At 41.0% G+C, this 24,120-nt stretch overlaps 2 protein-coding genes across 5 annotated transcripts in view; one reads left to right on the plus strand and one right to left on the minus strand.

Annotated features, from left to right (window-relative positions):
* The window catches only part of syt7b (synaptotagmin VIIb), an 83,941-nt gene extending 80,569 nt beyond the window's left edge, over positions 1-3,372 (minus strand). Inside the window, exon 1 of the mRNA XM_033987786.2 lies at positions 3,339-3,372. Coding sequence (XP_033843677.1) covers positions 3,339-3,372 — 34 coding nt within the window. The remainder of the gene's footprint in view (positions 1-3,338) is intronic.
* Positions 3,373-7,715: 4,343 nt separating this feature from the next.
* The window catches only part of apba2b (amyloid beta (A4) precursor protein-binding, family A, member 2b), a 68,189-nt gene continuing 51,784 nt past the window's right edge, over positions 7,716-24,120 (plus strand). For all 4 annotated transcript variants that reach the window (XM_033985447.2, XM_033985448.2, XM_033985449.2 and 1 more), the window contains exons 1-2: positions 7,716-7,794; positions 21,766-21,815. The gene's annotated coding sequence lies outside the window, so the exon portion shown is untranslated. The remainder of the gene's footprint in view (positions 7,795-21,765; positions 21,816-24,120) is intronic.

A 24,120-nucleotide genomic window follows, 5' to 3' on the forward strand; every position in this document is an offset into this window, starting at 1 on the left:
TGACTCTGGGATTAAAAACTATAGTATTTGAAAGTGCTCACTCACTGGAAAGAGCACCACAGAAACGGTTTCAAAAAACATAGTCAGCCTCGTCTGTTCCACTCTCCTCCACTCTCCAATTATCTATTTCTGTCTTCCTCCAACAAGCAGCCCCCTATATCTAGACACAGCCCACACTTGTATCAGGCAAGACCACTGCGTTGATGCGTGCCGCCTAAAACATCTTCGCAATCACTGATTTTCTCCTCCTCCCAACTGCTTATCAATAATTACAAGACCTGAAGTTAAACCCAGATGAGACGGCACATCAGGTCAAGTGCGAGGAGAGGCGGAAGCAACGTGGACAGAAGCAACAATTAAGCTGCTGTCTTTAATTTAGCGTCGTGGGAGACTTATGTAAGCTCCAGGCGTGTCTAAGCAAGTTCTACATCTAATATACACACTTACCAGAACTATTTTTATGCAATTCAAAGAGCCAAATATATACGTAATCATTTCCTGCGTTATGTTTGTGTGCACAGTATATGGGACTATGAGCTGCTTTCTCTGTTTTCTCTCAGTTCTATCTAAACTCCTGGACTCTTTTCTGGAGAAGTATCCCGGTGATTCAGCTCCTCCCACTTCCTGCGTGAAGCTCCGGGATCAGCCTCACAGCAAATCATTTATCTGACGAGTTTTTTGCCGATCCAATTACGGCCACGTCTTTGAATGCGTCTCAAGAGCAGAAAGAATTTGCTCTTGAGAGTCTTTTCAACTCCATCTATAACTATAACACATGGAAGGGGGAAAAAAAGTGTTTTCCTGATGGGATAATCCACCAGTCAATCATTCCCTTCCCAAATTGGAACAGCATTTTAAGGTTGAGGTATTGGATTAGAGTGTAGTCTTGGTTGGGGTCCAGCTGGAGGAGAGTCCTTAGGTGCAGGACACTCACTGCTCCAAAAGGTTGTCTCAGATGCAGGGACACAAAAGTATGTCTTTCCTCTTATGTGGGCTGCTCTTGAGTTGCCACCTGCGGCTCCTCGTAGGGAAAAAAGAAAAAGAACTTTCAATTCTATTACGTCAATTCAACTTGTTTCAGTCTGTCCATAAACTGACAGGTTGCTTTTCAGTGCCATAACTAAAACACAAACTCCTTTTAGTTCATGATTTTCTCTCAAGCCAAAAGCGAGATGAGCCCATTAGTTTTTTTTTGCACACTATTAAAGACACATCTCTTCTTTTTGAGTCTAGACACCATGAACATTAGGTATAAGCATTTATCCCTGCGCTTTGATGTTTTAAATTATAATTTAGCCTCCGTGGCACATTTCACCAAGATTTACATGGCACCTGACATTTACACCTCATCTTCACTGGAGAGATTATATAATACTGAAAAAACACAACTCTTTTCATTTTTTCCCCTTTTTCATTTCTTACCTCAAGTCTAAAAACGTTTAATTATCATGTTTTGAGATAATGGGTTAGTAAGTAAAACTATGAAACTAATGAAGACAGTATCCAATGAGCCGACATGAAAAAGATGAATGTTTTTATCCACGTTTTCAAGGGAAGTGTAAATTTGTCATTGTAAAACAACTGTTGTGTAAAAAAACTGTTGAGTTCATTTACCAGTTGCTCTCATGTTTGCTCGTGTAAAAGGAGAGTCATTAGGAGGAATCATCATGTTAATACTTGGGGAATCTTACAGTTTGTTATTATTTGTTTTCCTTCAGGTTATTTAAGTGTTTAAATAGTGCTTTTCTTCCTGATGACGTTTATTTAAAACTGTGTGTCTTTATTTCACTTTTTGCGTGATGTCTGTCGATTTGCACACCTTTGCCTTACACTTAGCTCTCACTCTCACTTTCAGTCTCTATTCTTGCCTTTCTCCTCCACAGCTGCCTCTGCCTCACACACACACACACACCCCCCCACACACACACACACACACACACACATGCCAAAGAGTCGCACAGCCTTGTCATGTAATCATGAAATCACTTCTGGTCGCCAATGGTGACTCATCGTTTGTCCCTGGTGAAACCATATCTGACAATGAGGTCGCAAGACGTTTTGGATGAGTGGGTCGATGTGGAGTGTGCCAGTGTGTGTAGAGCCACATTACACAGGAAACACACAAACAGCAAACAGCTGCAAACAACAGCATCGGCCGCATTCAAACTTTAAGAAATGCTCTCATAACGACCCATTCCCACAACATCAGTGTCACCAGAGTCAGGACTGCACTTGTGTTCAAAGAGAGAAGACGACAGCACCAGATTCAGACAGTATGTTTTACACTTATGTTATATTATGTGTTATTGCTGGAAGTTTGGAATGAAAGGATGACTATTATTATTATTATTATTATTATTATTATTATTATTATTAAATGCAATAGATGTAAGTGATGGAACAATAATAAAAGGGTCAGGTTTTGTGATGCTCCTCATTCACCTGATGATGTTGTTGTATGATGTTTGTGCTGCTGGAGCTGTGAGGAGCTGCTGTGTGATGTTTGTGCTCTGGAGCTGTGAGGAGCTGCTGGGGAGCTGTGAGGAGCTGTGAGGAGCTGTGAGGGTGAATGTGGCTGTGCACCGCAGATGTAGCCAGTCCATACATATTGCACATGAGTCATTAAAATTATATGGCACTAACTCTGTGTGGGTGTGGTAGACACAAGTCAGGGCAGCTGCTTGTTTAATACATCTTGGTGGAGGGACAGGGGCTGCGTCATGTCTCCGGGCTCAAAAAGGCGAAGCTCTTTGAGCATCAGGTGTTCGTCAGTGACCTCGACCTCAGTTCAAACATTATGAGAGAAAACGCGAGAAAAGCGGAGCGCGGGCATCAAACCACAGTCACTCCTTCATTACTTTAACTGATGGAATGGCTCGTGTCATTGCACACTGTCTGCTCCGTGTTACCCTCCACAACAGAGGACACCAGCCCTGTGCGACTCAATTACAGACATTACAAACACGCGCACGCGGCATACGGCCGGACGCACATTAATATGGCCGAAAAGGCGTGACCTTGTGCGTTTAGACTCAGGTCACCACTTTAGAAACGACCGTGACCAGCGCACGGAAACCCGGTGTCTAAACGGAGCACAACAAGTGCTCAAGGGGCTGTCTCCCAGACAGTCCCCCCACTGCTACAATCAATCCAAGCAACAATCTCCATCCTGGCTCGTGTTAGAGAAGCCACAAACCTGTGCCTCCATGTGCTTAACAGGATGACCCTCAGCATCATTACCTGACATCAACATGACACACTCAAGGGCATCTGGCAATCACCGCGAGAGCTTTGTACTGTGTGTCTGCGTAAAAGGATTACCAAAATGTTTGGCTCACCTTTACTGGGATCTTCTTCACTGTTCAGATGCATCTTTCTTTCTTACAATGCACTCATTTAGCCAGTGTTGGTCTTCTCCTCAGAGTTGAGCAGAAACTCCAGGCTGAGCTGTGTGGTCCTTATTGTCTCGCACCGCTGGGAGGACGCGCCTGCCTCGTGCGTCTTCCTCCTGTTCCCGCGCGCTGGAGCAGGTGTAGTCGAGGTGATGGTGAGAGTATGCATGTATTATGACTCTGACTCTGCTCCTGAGAAAGGAGGCGCTCAAAGGGACGGTCTCAGCCAAGATATTAGGGAGGAGACAGCGGGCAGACGGGCGGGGTGACGAGAAGGAAGTCTAGTAGGAGGTCGCCTACTTAGAGCTGAAGCCCAGCTGACCGTAACAAGGGCTCCCGCTGGAGACATCCCTGAAAAAACAAAAGAAATACAAGAAATAAAAAGAGTAAACCAATGTCCAAATGAGTGGACACCGAGATGACACAAGTGGCAGCCTGTTTAATATGAAACACATGTGGCACCTGCTGGTTTATATTTATGCAAAAATAAAGATGTTTGTTTCCATTTTACGCATCCTCCTCGATTGGTTTATTTATGAGCAACAATCGATCAAATCAATAGAAAGTGGCTAATAAATGGCAGTGCAAAAAAAAACTAACGATGCTGATGATGACAATGCCCCGTGCAGTGATGTACAGCCCACGAGCATCTGTCTCGAGTTCTGCCCACACCATTATATACAATTAATGAGATTTACGCACAGGTGGAGAGTCTGTCATTCTGTTTTTACGCAAAGCATTTTTCACACATTCTGATTCTGTAGCTCCTTTTGCTCCATTTCCTTTGTCAATCTGTATTTCCTCCTAAAATAAATTAGAAGTAGTGGGTCAAAACAGTGCATAAAACACATTTACTCACCATTCACGTTCACTCCAGCCACGCGCTAAATGTGGCGCACTGGTGCCCTCTAGTGGACACAGAGACAGACCAGAGGGAGCCACAAGAACAACACAAAATGTCCTTTTTCTTATCAGTTTAAGAAGAATATCCTGTGAACCATTGAGTGAAGATGCTTAAATCAAATATTTCCAATAGCTCAATAGGAGAAAATGAGTAGTAAATCTGTGGGTTGGAGAATGGAAAGATATTAGACCAATAAACAATAAAAACATATATATTATCCTCATTATATAATTGTTTTGAAAGGAGAAAAAGTCCTCAAAATGCTGCATATCACTGAAAGCTGAAGCCCATGAATAGAAGGTTCTCTCTCTGATCATAGATGTATATTTTTCATAATCTTAAAACAATAATAAGTAGCAAATATAATGTATAAATGAGTGTGTAATGCATTTAAATCAATAAATATGAAACTAATCTATTCTATATTAATAAGTCTAGCTGGGCTCAGTAACAGAACAATGCAGTGCTTATTCAGACAGGATAATTAAACTCCATAGCTCACTGCACAGAGCTATTAGAGCCCATTTCTTTCTTTCCAGATGTGTTGCGCTCATTGGTTCCTGAAAATATACCGTCTGTGTGTGACATTAGACAAAAGACCCAAAGAGCGTTCTCCCTGCAGAAGTTCTCATTGCATCAGCAGCTCCCTGTCGCTCTGCAGGCGCTCACTTTGAAATGAATATTTATTAGCCTGTCACTTTGTCTTCTCTGAACTCAAAACAACACATTTATCAGCGCCACTCAGCCGTTTCTTAATCCTTCAGACATGCTTTCTGACATTTTGTGATTCCTTTACAAAGATTTCAGCACAGTGTCATGATGTGGTGTCGTAGAGTCTAATGATTCCATAAAACAAGACTTTTTCCTTCACCCAGTTCATTTCAGACTCATTACTCCAGCATCTTTGTTATTACCGTCAAGAGAAAAGCAAGAAAGTGTATTTATAGCTCACTAGATACAGAGCCAAGTGTTTTATAGTATCTACACTCTGAAATATAATGAAAGGAGAGGACACAGAGGTGCTAAAATAAAACAACCACAAAACAAATGGAGAAACAAATAAATTCAAAGCTGACATTCCAAACGAGCAGCTTTTATGGGGCTCAAGTTTGAACAGTCAGCTGCATCTAAGTGTCGATGATGAGATAAAAAGGTAAATTTAGTGTTTAAAATCAAAGTTAAGTTATTTTGTAGACGTCTTTCTATATATCTACTTGATCCCGTGAGTAAAGGTTGTGTTTCATTTATACGTTTTACATCCTGTTTAATCCCAAGTTTACTCTCTGATACATTTTTACCTAAAATAATATGATGTATAAAGGCCACACCTAAACGTTTCCTCAGAGTTTTAGTGTTAGACTCCTAGAATGAAGAATGTATTTTGTTTGTGTTTATTGCATTGGAAACTTACAAATACAAACATGTTTCCTTACACAACACAGACTTGCATCTCCACAAACATGACTCTTACGTGGCCTGGGTGAGCCTCCTCCTGTTTGTTTCCATGGAAATGTTGCTCTTTAAGATGTTTACTGCAGAGTGTGGCAACATCAGACTGTACCTCCACAGAGAATGTTTGGAAGTATGTTTTTATTTTCTATTTCCATGGACTGTACTGAAAATACATATTCTGAATACGCATTTTGAGTAACTTACTTTTTCATTTAGTTGTTTTCAAAAGACTTTACTAAATTAAATAAATACATGACAGTACTTCATTATGCAGTTTTAGCTTTTAACTGCACATATTAGAGGGAAAATTAAAACACAGCTGCAGTGAGAGCCCGTGTGATTTTTGTCTCTAATTAGACATAAAAGAAAAAAAAATAAAGCTCTTTGTAATTATATGACATGTTTTTACACTATGATGTACTCCAATGCAACTCAGTGCAAAAGTATTCATAGTATTCAGAATACAGTATTGAGTATTCAGACAGAGTATTCTTCCCGTGACTGACTATGGCTGACAGCACAACACGTTCTACAGGTCTGTTAAATCTATTAATGAGTATCAAAGGTTTTGTACAGGGTGATAAAATAATTTAAATAACACAAAGTACAGATTTACAGTGGAAGTTCGGCTGATGGTAAATAAAGTCCTGTCCACTGGATGGCAGTGCAGGACAGGCCGTGTCTCTGATCCACGCACGTGTGTTTGGGCTGAAGGTTGGACCATGTGGTCACAGACAGAGACACAGGACTGTCAGGGCCATGAGCTCAGAGGAAAAGGTGAAGGTTCATTTATTGATCAGTGCTGTGGGTAATGATCAATGTACAGCCCCAAACGTCTGAGAAATGCGCCATTTTACTACAAACGTATGTGTTTTATCCAATCAGAAGTCAAGTTGATTACAAGGAATCAGATACTTCTCACTTAAGTATATGTTTGATATTGGACTCCTCTGTGCTCCCCTCCTCTGTGCTCACCTATACTCCTGCGTGTTCGACTCTATACTCCTGCGTGTTCTCCTCTGTGCTCCTGTGTTCTCCTCTGTGCGTCTCTATACTCCTGTGCGCCTCTGTGTTTGTCTGTATGCTCCTGTGTTCTCCTCTGTGCGCCCGTGTGTGCCTCTGTGTTAGTCTCTGTGCTCCTGTGTTCTCTGTGAGCCCTTGTGCGTCTCTGTGCTCCTTTGCTCTCCTCTGTGCTCCTGTGTTCTCCTCTGTGCGCCTCTGTGCTCCTCGGTGTTAGTCTCTATACTCCTGTGTTCTCCTCTGTGCTCCTGTGTTCTCTGTGTTAGTCTCTATACTCCTGTACTCTCCTCTGTGGGCCTCTGTGTTAGTCTCTGTGCTCCTGTGTGCCTCTGTGTTAGTCTCTATACTCCTGTGTTCTCTGTGAGCCCTTGTGCGCCTCTGTGTCAGTCTCTGTGCTCCCCTGTGTCAGTCTCTGTGCTCCCCTGTGTCAGTCTCTGTGCTCCCCTGTGTCAGTCTCTGTGCTCCCCTGTGTCAGTCTCTGTGCTCCCCTGTGTCAGTCTCTACGCTCCTGTGTTAGTCTCTACGCTCCTGTGTTAGTCTCTACGCTCCTGTGTTAGTCTCTACGCTCCTGTGTTAGTCTCTGTGCTCCTGTGTTAGTCTCTGTGCTCCTGTGTGTTAGTCTCTGTGCTCCTGTGTTAGTCTCTGTGCTCCTGTGTTAGTCTCTGTGCTCCTGTGTTAGTCTCTGTGCTCCTGTGTGTTAGTCTCTGTGCTCCTGTGTGTTAGTCTCTGTGCTCCTGTGTGTTAGTCTCTGTGCTCCTGTGTGTTAGTCTCTGTGCTCCTGTGTGTTAGTCTCTGTGCTCCTGTGTTAGTCTCTGTGCTCCTGTGTTAGTCTCTGTGAGCCCTCGTGCGCCTCTGTGGTCCATAGAGGCCGCTGAGACACACTACAGTGGGCTGGTCTATGCTCGATCCGGGGCTGCGCAGCGCTGCTCCGTCGCTCTCTGCTGCTGAGACACAGTGATGCTCGACCTCCTGGCGCCAGCAGCTCTCGCATTTTCCGACAGAAGGTGACTCGATTAGCCGATCCAGGTAAGATCCAACATTATTACTTTATCATTTACGCGCATCCATGTGTATAAATGAGCCAAAGCTGGAGTGTGTGTTTGCGGTGCGTCCTGTCCCGTCGCGCTGATCTGGGAGCGGGGAGGGGGATGTTGAGGTGTTCCGCCGGAGGCTTTGAGCATCACCAACAAAACTGCGATGGCTTCATGTTGGATGTTGGATGGAGACGCTGCGTTTTAGGCTCAAAGCTCCTGCTGTCCTCGCGCGTGTGATTCATCTCTGCAGCGCGTTAAAATCCACTGGAAACAATCGATAGTCTATTATTTTTACTGCCACGGGCCTTTTATGTGTGATTAGATAACATTTTTGACACGAGAATAAGGAACATGGTTAAGTGACTACAGTAGAATTTGAGAATACACAAAAAACTTGTGACTGGAATGAGTTAAATCCAAGTTAAAACAATTACGCACGATGGAAAATATGTATAGGATGTTTGTTTTTTGTTTTTTTACATTGAACCTATAAGTGGCACTTCATATCAATAGAACCCACTTAAGAATTTGAATATCACTGGGTTTTCTTGGGCCCGTCACCTCCTAAATGTCTTGTTTTCATGCTCCTGTGGCTGTGGTGATGCTGGGACAGTTTGTGAGTGCATTTGTTGTCCCATCCTTCCTGTTGTGCACCAGTGACTCTGTGCCAGTTTGTATCATATAGGGGAGGACAGCTGCTGACATAGGCTGTGTCTGACTGGTCATTGTTCAAGGAGCAGGGGACAGGCGCATAGGGTGTGCTTTATCACAAGGTCCTCCTCTGTTTTTATGGATCTATTGTCCTCCAGTGGTACAGAGATAAAAGTTGTACCACAGAAACCGTTTTCCTTGTGATGAATTGTTTTTGCATCGTTGTTGACTCAGCACTGCTTCGACACCCGGAGTATATTCTAGAGCTGCAGCTGTTTGGATTGATACTGATTAATTGATCATTATAAGGACGTTGCGTGGGAATGCAGCTGTTTTTCTGGAGGATTTGTTTTCAGATCTGGAGTAAGAGACACAGGATACACTGACGTAGACGTTAAAAATCTGATGGCTACAATAATCATAGTCATATTTAGATTGTATTTTTGCTGTGTTTATATGCACAAGCGATATCTGATCATCAAAAACACCTGGTGACATGTCAGTTAATCAATGAAGGTTTAGAAAGGAAGACGGAGTACCAAAACCTGCACAGGTGAGAACAATCAGGAGGAAATCAGATTATCCAGGTCTATGTAACTGTTTGACGTGTAAAGATGAGAGAATGATTAGATTTTGGGGTTCACTGCGCAAAAACTGTAAAAGAAATGTCCTTAACTCTATAGTTTACATGACATATGCCTTAGATTAGGTCAACATTTGTATAAAACAGAAATCAACCTAAGCAGGAGCAAGATTAACAAATTTAAAGTTCTTACATATGATGCAAAACTGACTCTTGTGAAGCTTTAAGTCACGTTCTAATGCCGTTAACTCATCAAAAACAGACCTGGAGTTGGGTTTTGTTTCATTCACACATGTTTGAGTTACATTTTATTATTAGTCTGTCTACATCTCCAAAGCTCAAAACTCTCCGTTCCACCTTGTGATGTCATCAAGTGGTAGTTTTCAAATTCATAGCTACCGTTTACCTTTAGTTTAGTAGAGATTGAAAATTCCAGAAGCTAAAATTATCCAAATGATTCTAGTGAAGATGTGTAAAGCTAAAAACACAGTGGATCACTTCCTGTATTACCACATGATGACGTCACAAAGTGGAACAAAGTGTTTTCTTTTTGAGAGAAGAGCTCAGCCTAAATCTGCAGGTTTGTTTGTGCGTTAAACATGTGCGGATTAAACAAAACTGATGTAAAAACTGACAGGGGAACAAAGATTCAGACTCAGGAAACAGTTTGAACAAAGAGGTGAGCTGGTTTTGAGGCTGAGGTGTTTGTACCGGTCGTGGAGAGCTGGGTCGGAGACGGAGGATTCACGAACACATAAACCAAAGCATGACATGAAGAACGTCAAGTGGAAATACCAGAAAACAACAAGACAATCTGTCCTTGAGAGTCAGATCCTCAGTCATTCTGTCCTCACAGGTGGAGGCTTGATTGCTTGATCAGAGGCAGGTGTGTGGAGGCGGTGCCAGAGTCTCCGCCCAACTCCAGGCTCAAACATAGAAGGGAGGGGCAGGAAAACAGCACAGAACACACACACAAAAAAAACAAATCCTGACAAAAACACAACTCCAGAGCTGTTTGTGACGAGGAAATATGAGAACACAGATCAGAAAACAGCGTAATATGGGTCTTTTGAAGAGCTCAGGAGTGAATATACCAACGAGAGCAGGACGGAAACGGAGTGTGCAGCTCTTTAGGAAAGTAAAGGGACCCAGGAGAGACATGCTGTGGGTCTAAGAGGCCTCCGAGGATCTGCACAGAGTGTTGACTTTACATTGTGGTGAGTCAAAAGTTCCCTTCTGTTTCTTTCTCTCTCTGGGATGGTGCCTTCTGTCCTTTGTTCAAATCTGTAATATGTTGTTTGGGCATCTCTTTCTCTGTTGTTTTTTGGACTGTATTGAGTTATCACAGTGCTACTAGGTTAATTTAGCATGAATTTTACTCTTCATTTTAAGCATTTATAAAAGATTAAAGTGAGTTTCTTGAATGCCAAAGCAAACAACAAACATTTCTCCTCATAGAACAGTTTCTACGTTGCATTTATAAATATGTTAAAGTGTCGTTCTGGCCTGCGGTGGAGTAGCTCTGGCTGTTTGTGGTACATTTTGCATAATTCTGATAATTGCTGTTACACTACCAGACTATTATTGTCTTCTCTTTAGCGATGTTATTGTTTTATTGTCCCGTGTCTATCCAGTAGTGCAGTGATTAGAGCTCGTTTCTGAATGATTTTGTCGTAGAAACAAAGTGAGACCGGATCACACAGCACAAATTAGGACATATCAGCCCAATAAATAGCTGTTTGTAGCTTCTCTGCCCCATGCACTCAGCAGAAGCGTTTCAATCTACAGCAGCATATTGCAGGCCAGCGCTGCAGTTATCCAATCATGATCATTGCATAATATTATGACTAATATCTTCTTAAAAGCTTTAGTCCACGTGTGACGGATTTAACGTAAAAAAACAGCTGTGTCCAGAGCAGTGGGTGGAGGTTTAACAGAAGACTATAACGGTCAGTCAGATAGAAAGTGGGTGGTGTACTTGTTTATGTTTGACTTTGTAAAACCACTGCTTTTGTATGATAAGAGGTCCTGCAGCGGTCTCATTGTGAGGCATTGGGCAGGTTTGTTTGAGCAATTATAGCAACAAACATCAGCATTCAGGGGAACCAAAGGGCCCCGGTGACTAATAGGTTCTAGCTCGTAATTACCGAAATCATCTCATTGTTCAATTTTCAATGGTGTTGTCTGTGGAGGTATGCACCAGCTTCCTGCCTGAATAAATGATAGTAAAGACCTTGAGGTGTTCTTTGAGAGTGACGGGGACGATAAGGAATCACAACATCGCACAACATCAGCGCGCTCTCGAGACATCAACGTGCTCACATTTTTGATCGTTTTTTTTAGATTGATGTAGTTTTGACTCGATAAGACTCCGCAGGTCCACAGTTTTTGATCGAATGCGATAAGCCGCGGATCAACAAAACGCCAAAGCAAAGGCACGTGGACGCAATCAAAAATAACTCAAGAGGAAGGAGCAAGTTGGAGTCGGAAAAAGCTACATTTCTTTTAATATGACGCTTCATATTCATTTAGAGATCTCCACATGCTAGAGATATAAAGACTTAAATAGTACGAGACTTAAAATAGTAGGAAATGAGAGTCCCATCGTTCTCACTCTCACTTAGAGATGGCCTAATAAAAGTACTCGTGTAGTCGGAACTGTGCTGCAGAGAACTGTGGTCAATAGAGAATGAATACTGCTGATGGAGCATTCTGCTAAATTGATGTTTAATTCAAGGATCCTCTCCCGCAGGTAGTTTGAAACCACTGGAGTAAATCTTTAACACAGCGTTGGGGTAATTTTTTTGCACTCTGGACAATTTTGTACAGTTTTCCTAATTTGCTAGAGTCATTAAATGAAAAAAAAAAAGGCTTAAACAAGATGAATTTTCTCCGTGCAGAAGGGTTTGTTTTCAGTTTGGATGCTGGGTCAGTCTCGCTGGTGTGGTTGTCATTGTTCTAGTGTCACCAGGGGACTGACAGAGCCATATTAGAGCTACTAAAGTTGTTTTGACAGCTCTGTCTCATTCAATTGCTGCCTTTCTTTGAAACTGTGATCTGTGGGTCTGCTTCAGCCGGGCTTCTTCTTTGAAACTCTTCTGTCAGTTTATTGGATACTTAGAGCTGAGACGGCCTTTGAGGAGATCTGGGGAAGGGAAATTGTGACAAAAGTGACTATCTCAATATTTTTATTATCCTCATGATCGCATCCAAATGTGCTATAAACATGTTTGTAGATCTGGTGTTGGAGGTTCAGGTTTTGCACAAAAAACTGAAGGTAAAACGGTAAAACTAAAGCGAAACTAGACACAAATGTGCAGTTTTATCTGTTCGTATTTGAAACGTAGAGCTGTTTGTTTAACGTTAAATTTGATCTTCACATTTTTCAGCTTTTTGTAAGGACACTAAAATCAATACGTCTTTGTGTTTGAAATCTAAAATCTTCTCACGAGGGTCGCTGTCGTCAAACCTGAAGAGGAAAACTCACTGCTCGGCCTTCATGATCTCGGTGAATCAGATCATTTTTGTCCTGAGGAAACAGCGGACTGAACACGTCCACTTACAACTATAAATGTGACTCGGTGTTTCATTTAGGACAATTTGTTCTCCATTTTTTTTAGCTCTATTTTCACTATTTTGTTGAGTTTAATCACAGTTTTAATCATAATCGTACAATATTGTCAGTGCTTTGTGTGCTCACATCATTATGTTATGTGTTTTCTTAATATAAAAAACAGAAAACATCACCTGGAACAATGGCAAATGTCTTGAATCAAACACAAATTCACATTTTTAAAGCATGACATCGCAACACAGAAATATTGCAATAAACTATAGCATTGAAACTACTTTATCCTTCTGATTAAGATGAAAATAAAGCGAGATAATCCCACTAAACCCTTTTTAAAACAGACTTTATCATTAACAGGCCGGAGCTGCAACACATAAATAGCAGAATGAACCAATAATTAGCCATACGAGTGCAAAAATGGTGAGATTTGTGCTATTCTAGTCAAACAAAAAGCCCCCACGATAAATATTGAGCCCCAAAACATATTCCAGCTTTCATATTGTAGCAGCCAAAATGTACCTCCAGCCTCTAGGTGTCACTGTTGCATGTTGTGACACACCTGGGGCTCACCTGTGCCTATTAAAGGGGAGGTTTTAAGACCAGCAGGTGTTGCATATGTGAGGAGGAACAGTGTTTTGACCGTGTTAAGGAAATGCATGGAAATAAAGGGCATCTGAAATGAATCTTTTTGAGTATTGAGCTCAGTTTTCGGAAACGCGTCTGAAAAAAACCCCAAAAACATTTGCAATCGAGTGGCTTTATGGCACAGGGTCACTTGGCCTCTACTATATTGATTTATTATTCAGTAAATGTGTAATTTTTGTTCCCACCTGTTGATTTTTCTCCACTATAATGAGTCTGTCAATACAACCGTTCTATTGTATGATCTTTTTTCAATTTCGTGCGTCTTTTTGGATCATTGGAGGGATTTGTTCACGCCACTTCACCTCTCGTAATGGTTTGGCATGTAAATGAGCCCAAATCACTTTCACATTTCACACTGCTCGACGAAATCAGGTCACGATGGGAGGAAAGTGAAATGGCTTGGATACAGAAAAAAAAAAAGGGGGCAGAACTGCGTCTCCCACTGAGCCGGCTGGTAAAAGAAGCTCTTCCATGTGTGCATTAATCATGGGCGGTGCTAAAGACGGTCTGTGGGTCACACCCCGAGATCCAGACGCAGCTGAAACAGACGAACAGAGTCATATTTATGCGAACGACCGTCATCTTCTAACCCTTAACGCTCATTCTGCAAACCCTCACTCACCGCAGACACATTTTTACACTGTGACTGATGTTATTTTAATAGTAAATCGAGTATTTCTGTGCGTGAAGTTTAAGTGCTGATCTGTACATCTAAAATCCATAATCTGGGAATTCAAAAGCATTTATCAAATCTTTCTCAAATAAGTATGCGTCTGGAGTAGGTCTTTTTGTCATTTATACAGTGAAAGAGTTTGATGTCGCTCAGATTCTGCCATTAATCTGAGGATGACGTCCAGATAATCATGATTTATACAAGAGTTTATTTGGTGTCTGGGATTTTATTATGATTAAAACTTTATTAAACTTGGATTTTGGATTCGTGTGATCAGAATTGCAGTGAGTATTAAGTAGTAAAGATGCTGCTTCTGAGAGTTTACACTTTTTACATGTCGCATACTTGATGTTTTGGGCTTGTAAACATGGTCCAATACTTTTAGTTTTACACAAATTTCTTCTTTTTCAACGGAATAGGAAGCTTAAAACATTGAATTGTCTTAAATGAAGACAAGGATGGGATTTAATAAGTTTTCTTCTTCCCTCTCCTTTTTGAGCTTATGTAAGGATTAATTTGTGAAATGTACTTTACGTGTACCTGATACATGTGCTCGAAATAAATAAATAAACTTGAATGGTTTGTGTGCACATAGTGAGTTTTTGGACCCAAACCAGAAGAAACCAGTTAATAATAATAATAATAATAATAATACATTTTTTGAAATATCTATGAATCCTTGCACTAGTCTTTTTTTAAATTATTATTATATTTTATTGTTTTCAAAAGACTTAACAACAGAACAATGAACAATCGATCAGCTGTCATTAAAATACAATCTCCATTTTTCCCAGTGTCCTTCATATTTTTCTTTTTGTAACCTTAGAATATATGTCAGTCTCTCCATAACGCGAGTTTCTTCCAGTTGCCGAGCGTAGCGGGGTCTTCCTTTATGGCTTTTGCGTTTAATGTCTTTTTTTGATGCTGCCAATAATATCTTGATTAAATAGTCCTTTTTTTAGGATGTGTGCGTCAGTGGTTTGCCCAAAATACGTCTTTATGCATGTTTTTAGTTGTGTGTACTCAAATATTTCCCCCATTTCTTTGCAGTGACACCTTGTTTCACGGCCAAAACACACGTGCACGATCCACATTACACTAAACACATGGTTGACCCACAGATAGTGATGCTTTTTTAATTTTTGGTGTGATAAACTCAGATTATATTCTTCCAGTAAAAGATTCTCCATTGTTGAATTAGTTAAATTTATCTTACCTTTTACGCTCCATATGAAACTGTGACATTATAACAAAACAAACGATAGAATTTCCAGATGTTGACTCCTCACTACGTTTATTTCTCTCTTCTCCCTCCTGTTTGACATAACACTCTGCAGTTGACTCGCAGTAACATACATGTATTTGTCGATTGCTTCCACACTGAACATTGCACACCTAATATGTGTTATGCACGCACGTGTTGGCATGACCTCAGCACACCCATGTAACCGAGCGCCCCGCCGTGCTCACAGTTATGTCATTACTCTCCAGCTGCATCACCTCCGGCTCATTAGCCCGTGTGTAGCATTAGCATAGCATTAGCATTTAGATGGGTGGAAGCTACTCCTGCCACAGATGCCATTCTTGTATGATGTAGATGCATTCATATCTGGTGATTTTGAGCCATTACACTGAGAGATAGTATCCACATGAATGCAGTCTGTCAGTGGAAAAATGTATTTCCATCTTCAATATTCGGCTGCCATTATTTACATCCATCAGGCAAATCCTTTCACACTCGAAACAAATGTGTGCTCATCATCTCGTCCTGTTGGTGGGAAATATTTGACAGAAGATCAAATTTGTCCTTGGGGTTAATGTGAAGCTTGAAAAGTGCATTATGGCATGGAAACAATCGCACGGAATCAGGTGTTTGTGTAGGTTCTTGGTTCATTGATCAGATTCTTGTTCGCAATGGTACAAGGACAAACAAAATAAGCCGTTTCTGACTAAAGGCGTGTCCTGAGGATTGATTAGTCGACTAAAAAGGGGGCGTGGCAAAAGCTAGCTTCATGTGTCTGACCCAAACTGCACTCGCAAAACTAAAACTGCACAGGAGTTAATGCAAAAACAGTGATTTATCCAAAAAAAGTACCAGGAAACAACATATAAACACCAAAAAAGACCAAATCTTATAGACATTTTATAGGGAAATTTGAACTTTTCCTGAATAGATTTAAAATGCGCTTCAAGATCTCTATCCAAAGTAGTATTTTGTGCAATTAAATACATGATTCTCTTGTATTTTTTTTTATTTATGTTGTTTATTATGTGTTTTTCATTCATATGTTGACATCGAGATTCCTGAAAGTCGCTAATGTTTGTTATTTGTCAGGTAATTATCTGCAGGTAGAATGTGAGAGGTGTTTTATAATCAGACTTTAATAATAATCAGCAGAGGAGTCAACGAGTCCGCTGCGCTGAGCCGTGTCGTGTAATGAAGGTCTTCACACGTGTGTCAATATCGCGCCATTATCGACCAGCGCCGGATTTGTACTTATTGAGTTTGTGTGTGTACAAACAGGATACAGGGTGGGTTTTTTTCTATTAAAATGTGAAAAAAACATGAGGTTTTAACGACACTCCTGAGATATGAATGTATTTTGCTTATTTAGAAAAACCAACAGCAATAAAACAGTATGAGCATTTTTAATAATCTGCCAACGCTCACTGTGAAAGGTAATTTTGCAGTTTTGAATAACATTATTTGGTTATTAGCTTTAATATTCTACTACTATAATTACTTCTGTACTATTTGGAATTATATTACTCAGCCGACTGTCAAGTTTAGTCTGTTTCAGTGTTTTTTTTTGTTTAATTTGCCGCAAAATCAGGTTCTCATCACTAGTTTAATTATTTCATATTGTGTCATTATGTATATATTACTTATTATTTACATTTTCTTTTAGTTTTTGGTGCTCTGTTTGGAATATGAACATCAAAATAATACTGTGACAACAATTTAGACTAAAAATAAAAGCTTGATTTGACCAATTTCAAAACCATGGGATTTATTTATTTTTTAAATTTTTTTTCTCGCTTTACTTGCTCAAATAGATATTTATTTTTTGATATTTAGTTTTGATAAGTGTCTTGTTATGGCCCCAGCGCCTCCAGCTCCTCCTAAAGCCACATATGTAAAGTCCCTGCAGCTGATCTTTGTTTCTGTGCAAGTTTCAAACCGACAGTCGTCTCCTGTGATCGGTGCAGTGCTGTCAGACTGGCACCTGATTGGCTCCTGAGTCTTATCTGCTGATTAGTGCGACGCCCTAGAGTCTGACCACACCTGGGTCTTCATGTCGAATATTTTTCAAGATGTGGCCCTCAGTGAAAAGAGTCTGGGCCCCCCTGCCTTAAAATGCCCCGCCACTCGCAGCTGCTGGATTCTGTCAGTGAACAGCAGGCCACTTTGCTCCGTGCGTCTCCCTGCGTCTCCGTGTGTCTCCCTGCGTCTCCCTGCGTCTCTGTGCGTCTCCCTGCGTCTCCCTGCGTCTCTGTGCGTCTCCCTGCGTCTCTGTGCGTCTCCCTGCGTCTCTGTGCGTCTCCCTGCGTCTCTGTGCGTCTCCCTGCGTCTCTGTGCGTCTCCCTGCATCTCTGTGCGTCTCCCTGCATCTCTGTGCGTCTCCCTGTGTCTCCCTGCGTCTCTGTGTGTCTCCCTGCGTCTCTGTGTGTCTCCCTGCGTCTCCCTGTGTCTCTTGCAACTGTTTCGACTTAATTGATCCAATCCTTCGACTTGTTCTGACACTGGTTTGTTTTGTGTTACTGTAATTTCTGTATTTTTGTTTTGTTACCTGTGTATAAGTTAAACATTGAGCCTCTTTTTGTGAGTTTTCCTTTGACATTCCTTTTCATTAAATTCTAACTTTAGTTTTACATGTTTTCCATCATTCTTTGTAACGTCCCCTGTCCCGAGCTGCGCTGGGCCGTAACATCTGTGGGTATAATATTTTTACATCCCTGCTAGATGATAGGGATGGGATAATACATAATTATATGGTTTATAGTGATAAAAAGGTAGACAGTAACATTCATGGGACCTTTTATATAATCCTGATAATCGGGCATCAAAGATACTCACCATTATTTCACCAGAATGTGCAGAAAAAACGACTTATCCATGATGATTGCGTCTAAATCATTGTTTTCCCTTATAAGAAAGTGCAATACTAAAACAGTTCATTCATCCTTATCCATAACATTTTTAAACTATCAGCAACTTCAATCATTATCGTAATATAATCGATAATCACGAATCTCAGGCCTAATAGATAATCTAACATTATTAAAAAGTAAACATGCATTTCTCGTCTCATCTGATTCAGTCATTCCAAACCAAACTAATATTGTTATTATTAATTGCCCCTTTAACACACATTGTCCTAAATTACAGATTCGCCTCATTTGTGACTTGTCCAAAGTGTTTTGCAAAGGTCAAAGATGAATCCCGACGCCGGAGCAGTGAACTGAGCAAACAGATTTTCATTTCGCCGGATGCACCAAACCAGATCTGTGCTGCTGACCTCCGTGTGAGCGCAGGCCTGATCATGAATACTGATGAGGGAATTAATAGAACCTCCTGAACGGAATAGATAATGAATTTGACTCCTCAGAACTAAATGTATTTTCACAGGGAAGTCGTGGTTGTGAGTAGAAGTGTACCGTATAACGCACAACCATCACAATCTCTCAAAATATGACCCAAAGTTGCGACTTGGGTCTTTCACGGTGAAGTGTTTTGAAGTGAAAAAGCTGAATAATCACAGAAAAAACCTTTTTAACTTGAGTTGCAACAGGAAAACGAAACAACTTAAGAGTTAACGAGCCATCTACAGCTTGTACGTCAAAAAATGATAAAATACTTCGCTCTAGAACTAAGAAAAAGTGCTCAAGATAAACATTGCGCTCCAAATATTCCTTTTCCATCTATCAGTTACCGAACAAAATCGATAATAAAAAGAGGCGTTTAGGTGCACTTATCCCAGAACTCTTCTCACTTGACTAATCATCCGTGTTCACTCTTGGACCAGGAAAAAGATCTGTACATTGATCCAGCTTTTGCTCTGTTTTTCCATCCTCCTATAAACCTCTATCCTCTGTAGAATGTGTTTTTGGAGTTGTGTTCCTCGTCTGAAGTTTACATAACGACAGAGTTTAACCCATCTCAAAATCTTTACACTTTTACACTTTTTTTTTTATTTTTCCTTGTTATTTCGTAGCTTAACTTGCCAATAAAATGTTCTCCCGCTGCCCAGAGTCTCCGTAGACGCCAGCGCTGATCTGTCACTCATCTTTCCCATTAGCTTTATGATATTATTCCTAATCATGTGCGTGTTATTTTTAAGAGTTACACCCTAAGTCGGGACAGTCTAACCTCGTCGCTCGCAGCTGGATGCTTGTTTATCCACGCCGCTTCAAAGACCTATGATATTTTTTTGCTTCTTCTTCGTTGAGTTGCTTTGGGTGCATGATTCAGAATACAGAGTTTAGTTATTGCTGTGGGACACGGGGGCACAACAGAACGCCAGCGCTCTGCCTTGTAAAATGTTGACAGGGTGTAAAATACAGGGGAACAGCTTATGCAAGGAGAAGTGTGGAGCGGGTCTTGAGGAGCTCGGGGGAGGACGGATCAATGCGGATGGATTTTTCTGCGGCGATCGGGTCCGAGCGCAGAATTGGGCAGGTGCGTTAGACGACACGAGTGCGGCCGGACGGAGGAGGTGTGTTTTATGACGAACTGGACGTGAGTCAATGATATTTTACATTTACATCACATTATCAGCATAAATATAAGTGCAGGAGGTTGTACCGTGAGGTTAGAAGTACTTTACACATGGTTTATTCCTAGGTTTTCAGATTTTTTATTTATTTTTTTGCTTTAAGTGTAGGTGTGAGAGATGTACGGAAAATGGATAATATTGCAAATGTTGTCCTGGAGGTGTAATAACAACTATACTGTCGATAAATAAAATAATTTAAAATGACACCCAAAAGAGATAATTAAAGGAAAATGATCAGTAATTTAGTGTAATCTCCCAAACAAGGATAAAAAGTGTTATTTCTGCACTTTTGAGGTTAATTTAACTACTTAAATCACCACAGCTTGAACATCAGCCAGAACATTTGGCACAATCAGTGATATATTTAACTGCACTAAACAAAGAAACAGAGGCCTTCAAAATAAGAGTTTTTCTTTTTCTTTTCACCTTTATTTATTCTCAATAATTCACAAAACCTCATTTTCTATTATGTCTGAATCACAATATTCAAAAACTGACAATAAATATGACTAAACAATTAAAACAATACAATTATAACAGTTAAGCATGAAGTACATCCTTGGATTTCTGTTTTAGTTTGTTAGTTATTTTAAAACAAACTCTCTGTCTCTGCGAGTCTCTGCGTGTCTGGGTGTCTCTGTGTGTGTCTCTGCGTGTCTCTGGGTGTCTCCCGTGTCTGTCTCTCTGTGTGTCTCCCGTGTCTCAGGGTGTCTCTGTGCGTGTCTCTGGGTGTCTCTGTGCGTGTCTCTGGGTGTCTCTGTGCGTGTCTCTGGGTGTCTCTGTGCGTGTCTCTGGGTGTCTCTCTGCGTGTCTCTGGGTGTCTCTCTGCGTGTCTCTGTGTGTGTCCCATGTCTCTGCGTGTCTCTGTGTGTGTCTCTGCATGTCTCTGGGTGTCTCTGCGTGTCTGGATGTCTCTGTGTGTGTCTCTGTGTGTCTCTGTGTGTGTCTCTCTGCATGTCTCTGTGTGTCTCTGCGTGTCTGTGTGTGTCTCTGTGTGTGTGTCTCCCGTGTCTCTGTGTGTCTCTGTATGTGTCTCTGCATGTCTCCCGTCTCTCTGGGTGTCTCCGTGTTGTGCATAAGTGTCTTATCTGCAGTGTGCTGCAGAGTGAGGAGACCTGTGGGACTGAGCCTCTGGGCTCTGTGTGAGTAAAACTATCGACGTCTCGAGCTGCAGCGACTCAAATCTACTGAGCTGCTTGAATTACTCTGAATCTGTTATCGTCTATTTAAGACACTGAAGGATATTTTACTTTGTGATATGAAATTTCATTTTTCTATTTACAATCTGACACTAAACAGCGTGAGGTTTTGTCACGAACAGTCGGATCAGTTCATTGTTTTTCTCAGTTTATTCATCGTTTTTGTAAAGATTTCTCTGGAAAACAACAAAAGACATTTTCCCTCCTTTGTTATTTACATTATATAAAAACTACTCACATAATTTGTCTCACCAGTCCTCGTCTTTACCCCAGTGTAGTGCAGACACAGAGCGTCTCACTGACAGACGAACTGTACGTCTGGTGTCTGTGCTTCATCTGAGTGGGACAACCTTGGGTGTGTCAGAGGACTCGGTGACATCATGTGACATGTGACACTTGGCCTGGTGTTTGTGGCAGATGGTGAAGTCCGTCTGTCACAGAGAGGAAAATACAGCTGAGGCTTACGACAGTGTTTTTCAAAATGACTTTATCACTTAAACACATATTTTTGTATCACAGTTTTAGTTTACAACACGCTTTAAAAAAAATATTTGTTATTGTGGAAATACAGACGGTCTATTCATTTTGAAGTGAGACGGGTACGGGGCGGGTGGATTAGCCAACTGGATAAACTCATGAAAAAATAGCGTGCGAGTCAGGCCATTTTTAAACCTTAGATCATCCTTTTTGTTTGCTTAGTCGCGTGTCCACTCGTGTAGCTCATCGCTGACCTGTTCCTTTCCTCTAAAGACCCTGTTACCTTCTGCTCGCTGTCACACGCCCAAAGATCAAAGCTCGTGCTACGTGCGGCTCCACACTTCATCTTTCATCTGTCAGCGCTCACTTTCATTCTCTGTTTTTTAGGTCGTCGCCTGGAGCCAACAGGAGAGCGGCGCTGCATCCCACAGATATCAGTGAGTTACCGCTACGCTGTTTTAGCACATTATTACAGTAGAGCTCACTAAAGGACGAATTTATAGCAGTAGATGGAAAAAACATACTTCATATATAAGACGAGAAATGGAAGGAAGCAACAGCAAATGGCGTGGACGGTGGAGATCGAAAAATGGAGTAGCTGCGGTGAAAGATGTGCAAATTTATACTTTATACTGCGCCTTAAGTGTTGCTATTCAGGTTAGATCGGACTAAATGAGTCGATATCAAACTGGTCAGTCACGCAGATGTGTTTTCAGAGCTACGGTTGCTATTAAACGCACTGGATGTTTGTGATCTCCGTCTCAAGTGGCACGGCAATAAAAACAGACACGGGTTACTTTGTACTCGGTCATAAGAGGAAGAACATGTCCTTGAATCTGAGTGGTTTCCCTGCACAATGAGTTAATACTCTGTTATGTGGCTTGTCTTATCTGACAAATTGCTATCAAAGGCTTCAGGGCTTTCACAAGAGAGAACAGGCCGATTCAACCGCGGATTAATCTGGTCCTTTTTTGAAATCGTATCCGGCCCGTGACCCAAATATCGACTCCAAATCTATAGGAACCCGGCCCCAGTGAGCGGGAGCGCGGGCTAAAAACTCATCAACCTCATTTAGACAAAAGAAAATCTGCTTTACTACGAATTGAAACTGAACTATGATGCTGCGGAGTGTCAGCGAGCAGATTGCGAGCTGTAGGAGTAGATGGAGAGCAGAGCATCATGGGAACGAACGACTGAAGGCATACTGTAGTGAGGAGAAGAAGAAGACTCAAAAACAACACGAAGCCATCCAGAGCCGTGTGAGCCTTTTAACGCCGGCACCACACATCATTTATTAATCCTGTTCTACAATATTCATCTGCTGTGGTGGTACACTAATGTGGTAGAAAAACAGGATAAGTGAAAAGTAAAATGGCATTAGCATCAACACTTTTATCTTGTAGTTATTATCACATTTGTGTTCACTTGTGTTATTGCTTTTCCTAATAAGCATTCGTTTAATTTTGTGGCAGTTTTACGTTAATTAAAGCAGCGATACTTTCAGATATTCTCAAATGTACAGTATGAAGTATTATGAACACCTTGGATAAACTCAGATTACCATAAATTTGGACGTCTTATCTTAAAAAACAGGGATTCATGTTTGTATTAAAATCATGATGGAGCAAAATCTGGATTAAACCAAATCTAATCCAGAATATCTGAGGTTAAGTGTGTCCTGATACTTAAATTTCAGACAAAATTTGGACACTACAACAGCGATTTCAGCTCCACAACTATAATAAAAACTCACCATGTTGTCCTATACTAGTTCTATCCGCTAAAGCATGTGTCAAACTCAAGGCCCGTGAGCCAAATGCGGCCCGCCATGTCATTTTATGTGGCCCGTGACGAGGTAAATTAAAAGGTCTGACTGTCTTAAAATATCAGTTTATCAGGAGGATACAGTTATACAGCCATTTTTTTCCATATCTATGTAAATCTATAGGTAATATCTGTAACTTGAATAAGTAATAAATATAGAAACGATTAATTGACAAGATTAAAAAGTAGTTGCATTTATTTTACATTACATTCAGTTACATTTATACTGTCTTAAAGTTATATCTGGCCCTTTGAGAGCAGCCATTTTGTTGATGTGGCCCTCTGAAGAACTGTATTTATGTGATTATTATGAGCTTTATTGATTAGTATCTGGGTGATTGATTTTCTTACACTTCTACAAATTAAACGAATGTCTTGGTGATGGTTGGGCGGGGTCGTTTTCTGCCTCACACTGGCTCTAAATGCGACTGTATGACTCTATAATCGACCACCTCACCTCTTCGCACGAGTGTCCCGTGGCGGTGGATATGTCGCCTCGTCGTTTCTCGCATTGACAGAACGTAGACGGCTTCTAGTGTCAGGACGGGCTCAGCCGCAGCACTTTTGGATCCACGCTTCACTTATTCTGATTAAACCTTTTGAAGACGAGAAAGAGGACACAGAATATAGCCGCTCATAACTTATAAATCATCAAAACGAGATCGTACTGACACGGAATAAAGATGGTGTGATGTGAGACAAACGGGTTGGGACAAAGTCAAACTCTTATCAGCTCTGTCACATCAGAAATATTAATATTAGTTGATAAAATGGTGCACAACTCGTCCTGAAGTTGGTCTACATCATAGATCTACTAAAACAATATCAGAGAGGTAAAAAAAACACAAAAAACAAAGACAAAGGCAAGTTTTTTTTCGATATTTGGGTCTCACGGGGTCAAAGAAGATCTGGACTCTT

The sequence above is a fragment of the Periophthalmus magnuspinnatus genome, chromosome 3, assembly GCF_009829125.3.
Source record: "Periophthalmus magnuspinnatus isolate fPerMag1 chromosome 3, fPerMag1.2.pri, whole genome shotgun sequence".
NCBI classification, from domain to species: domain Eukaryota; kingdom Metazoa; phylum Chordata; class Actinopteri; order Gobiiformes; family Gobiidae; genus Periophthalmus; species Periophthalmus magnuspinnatus.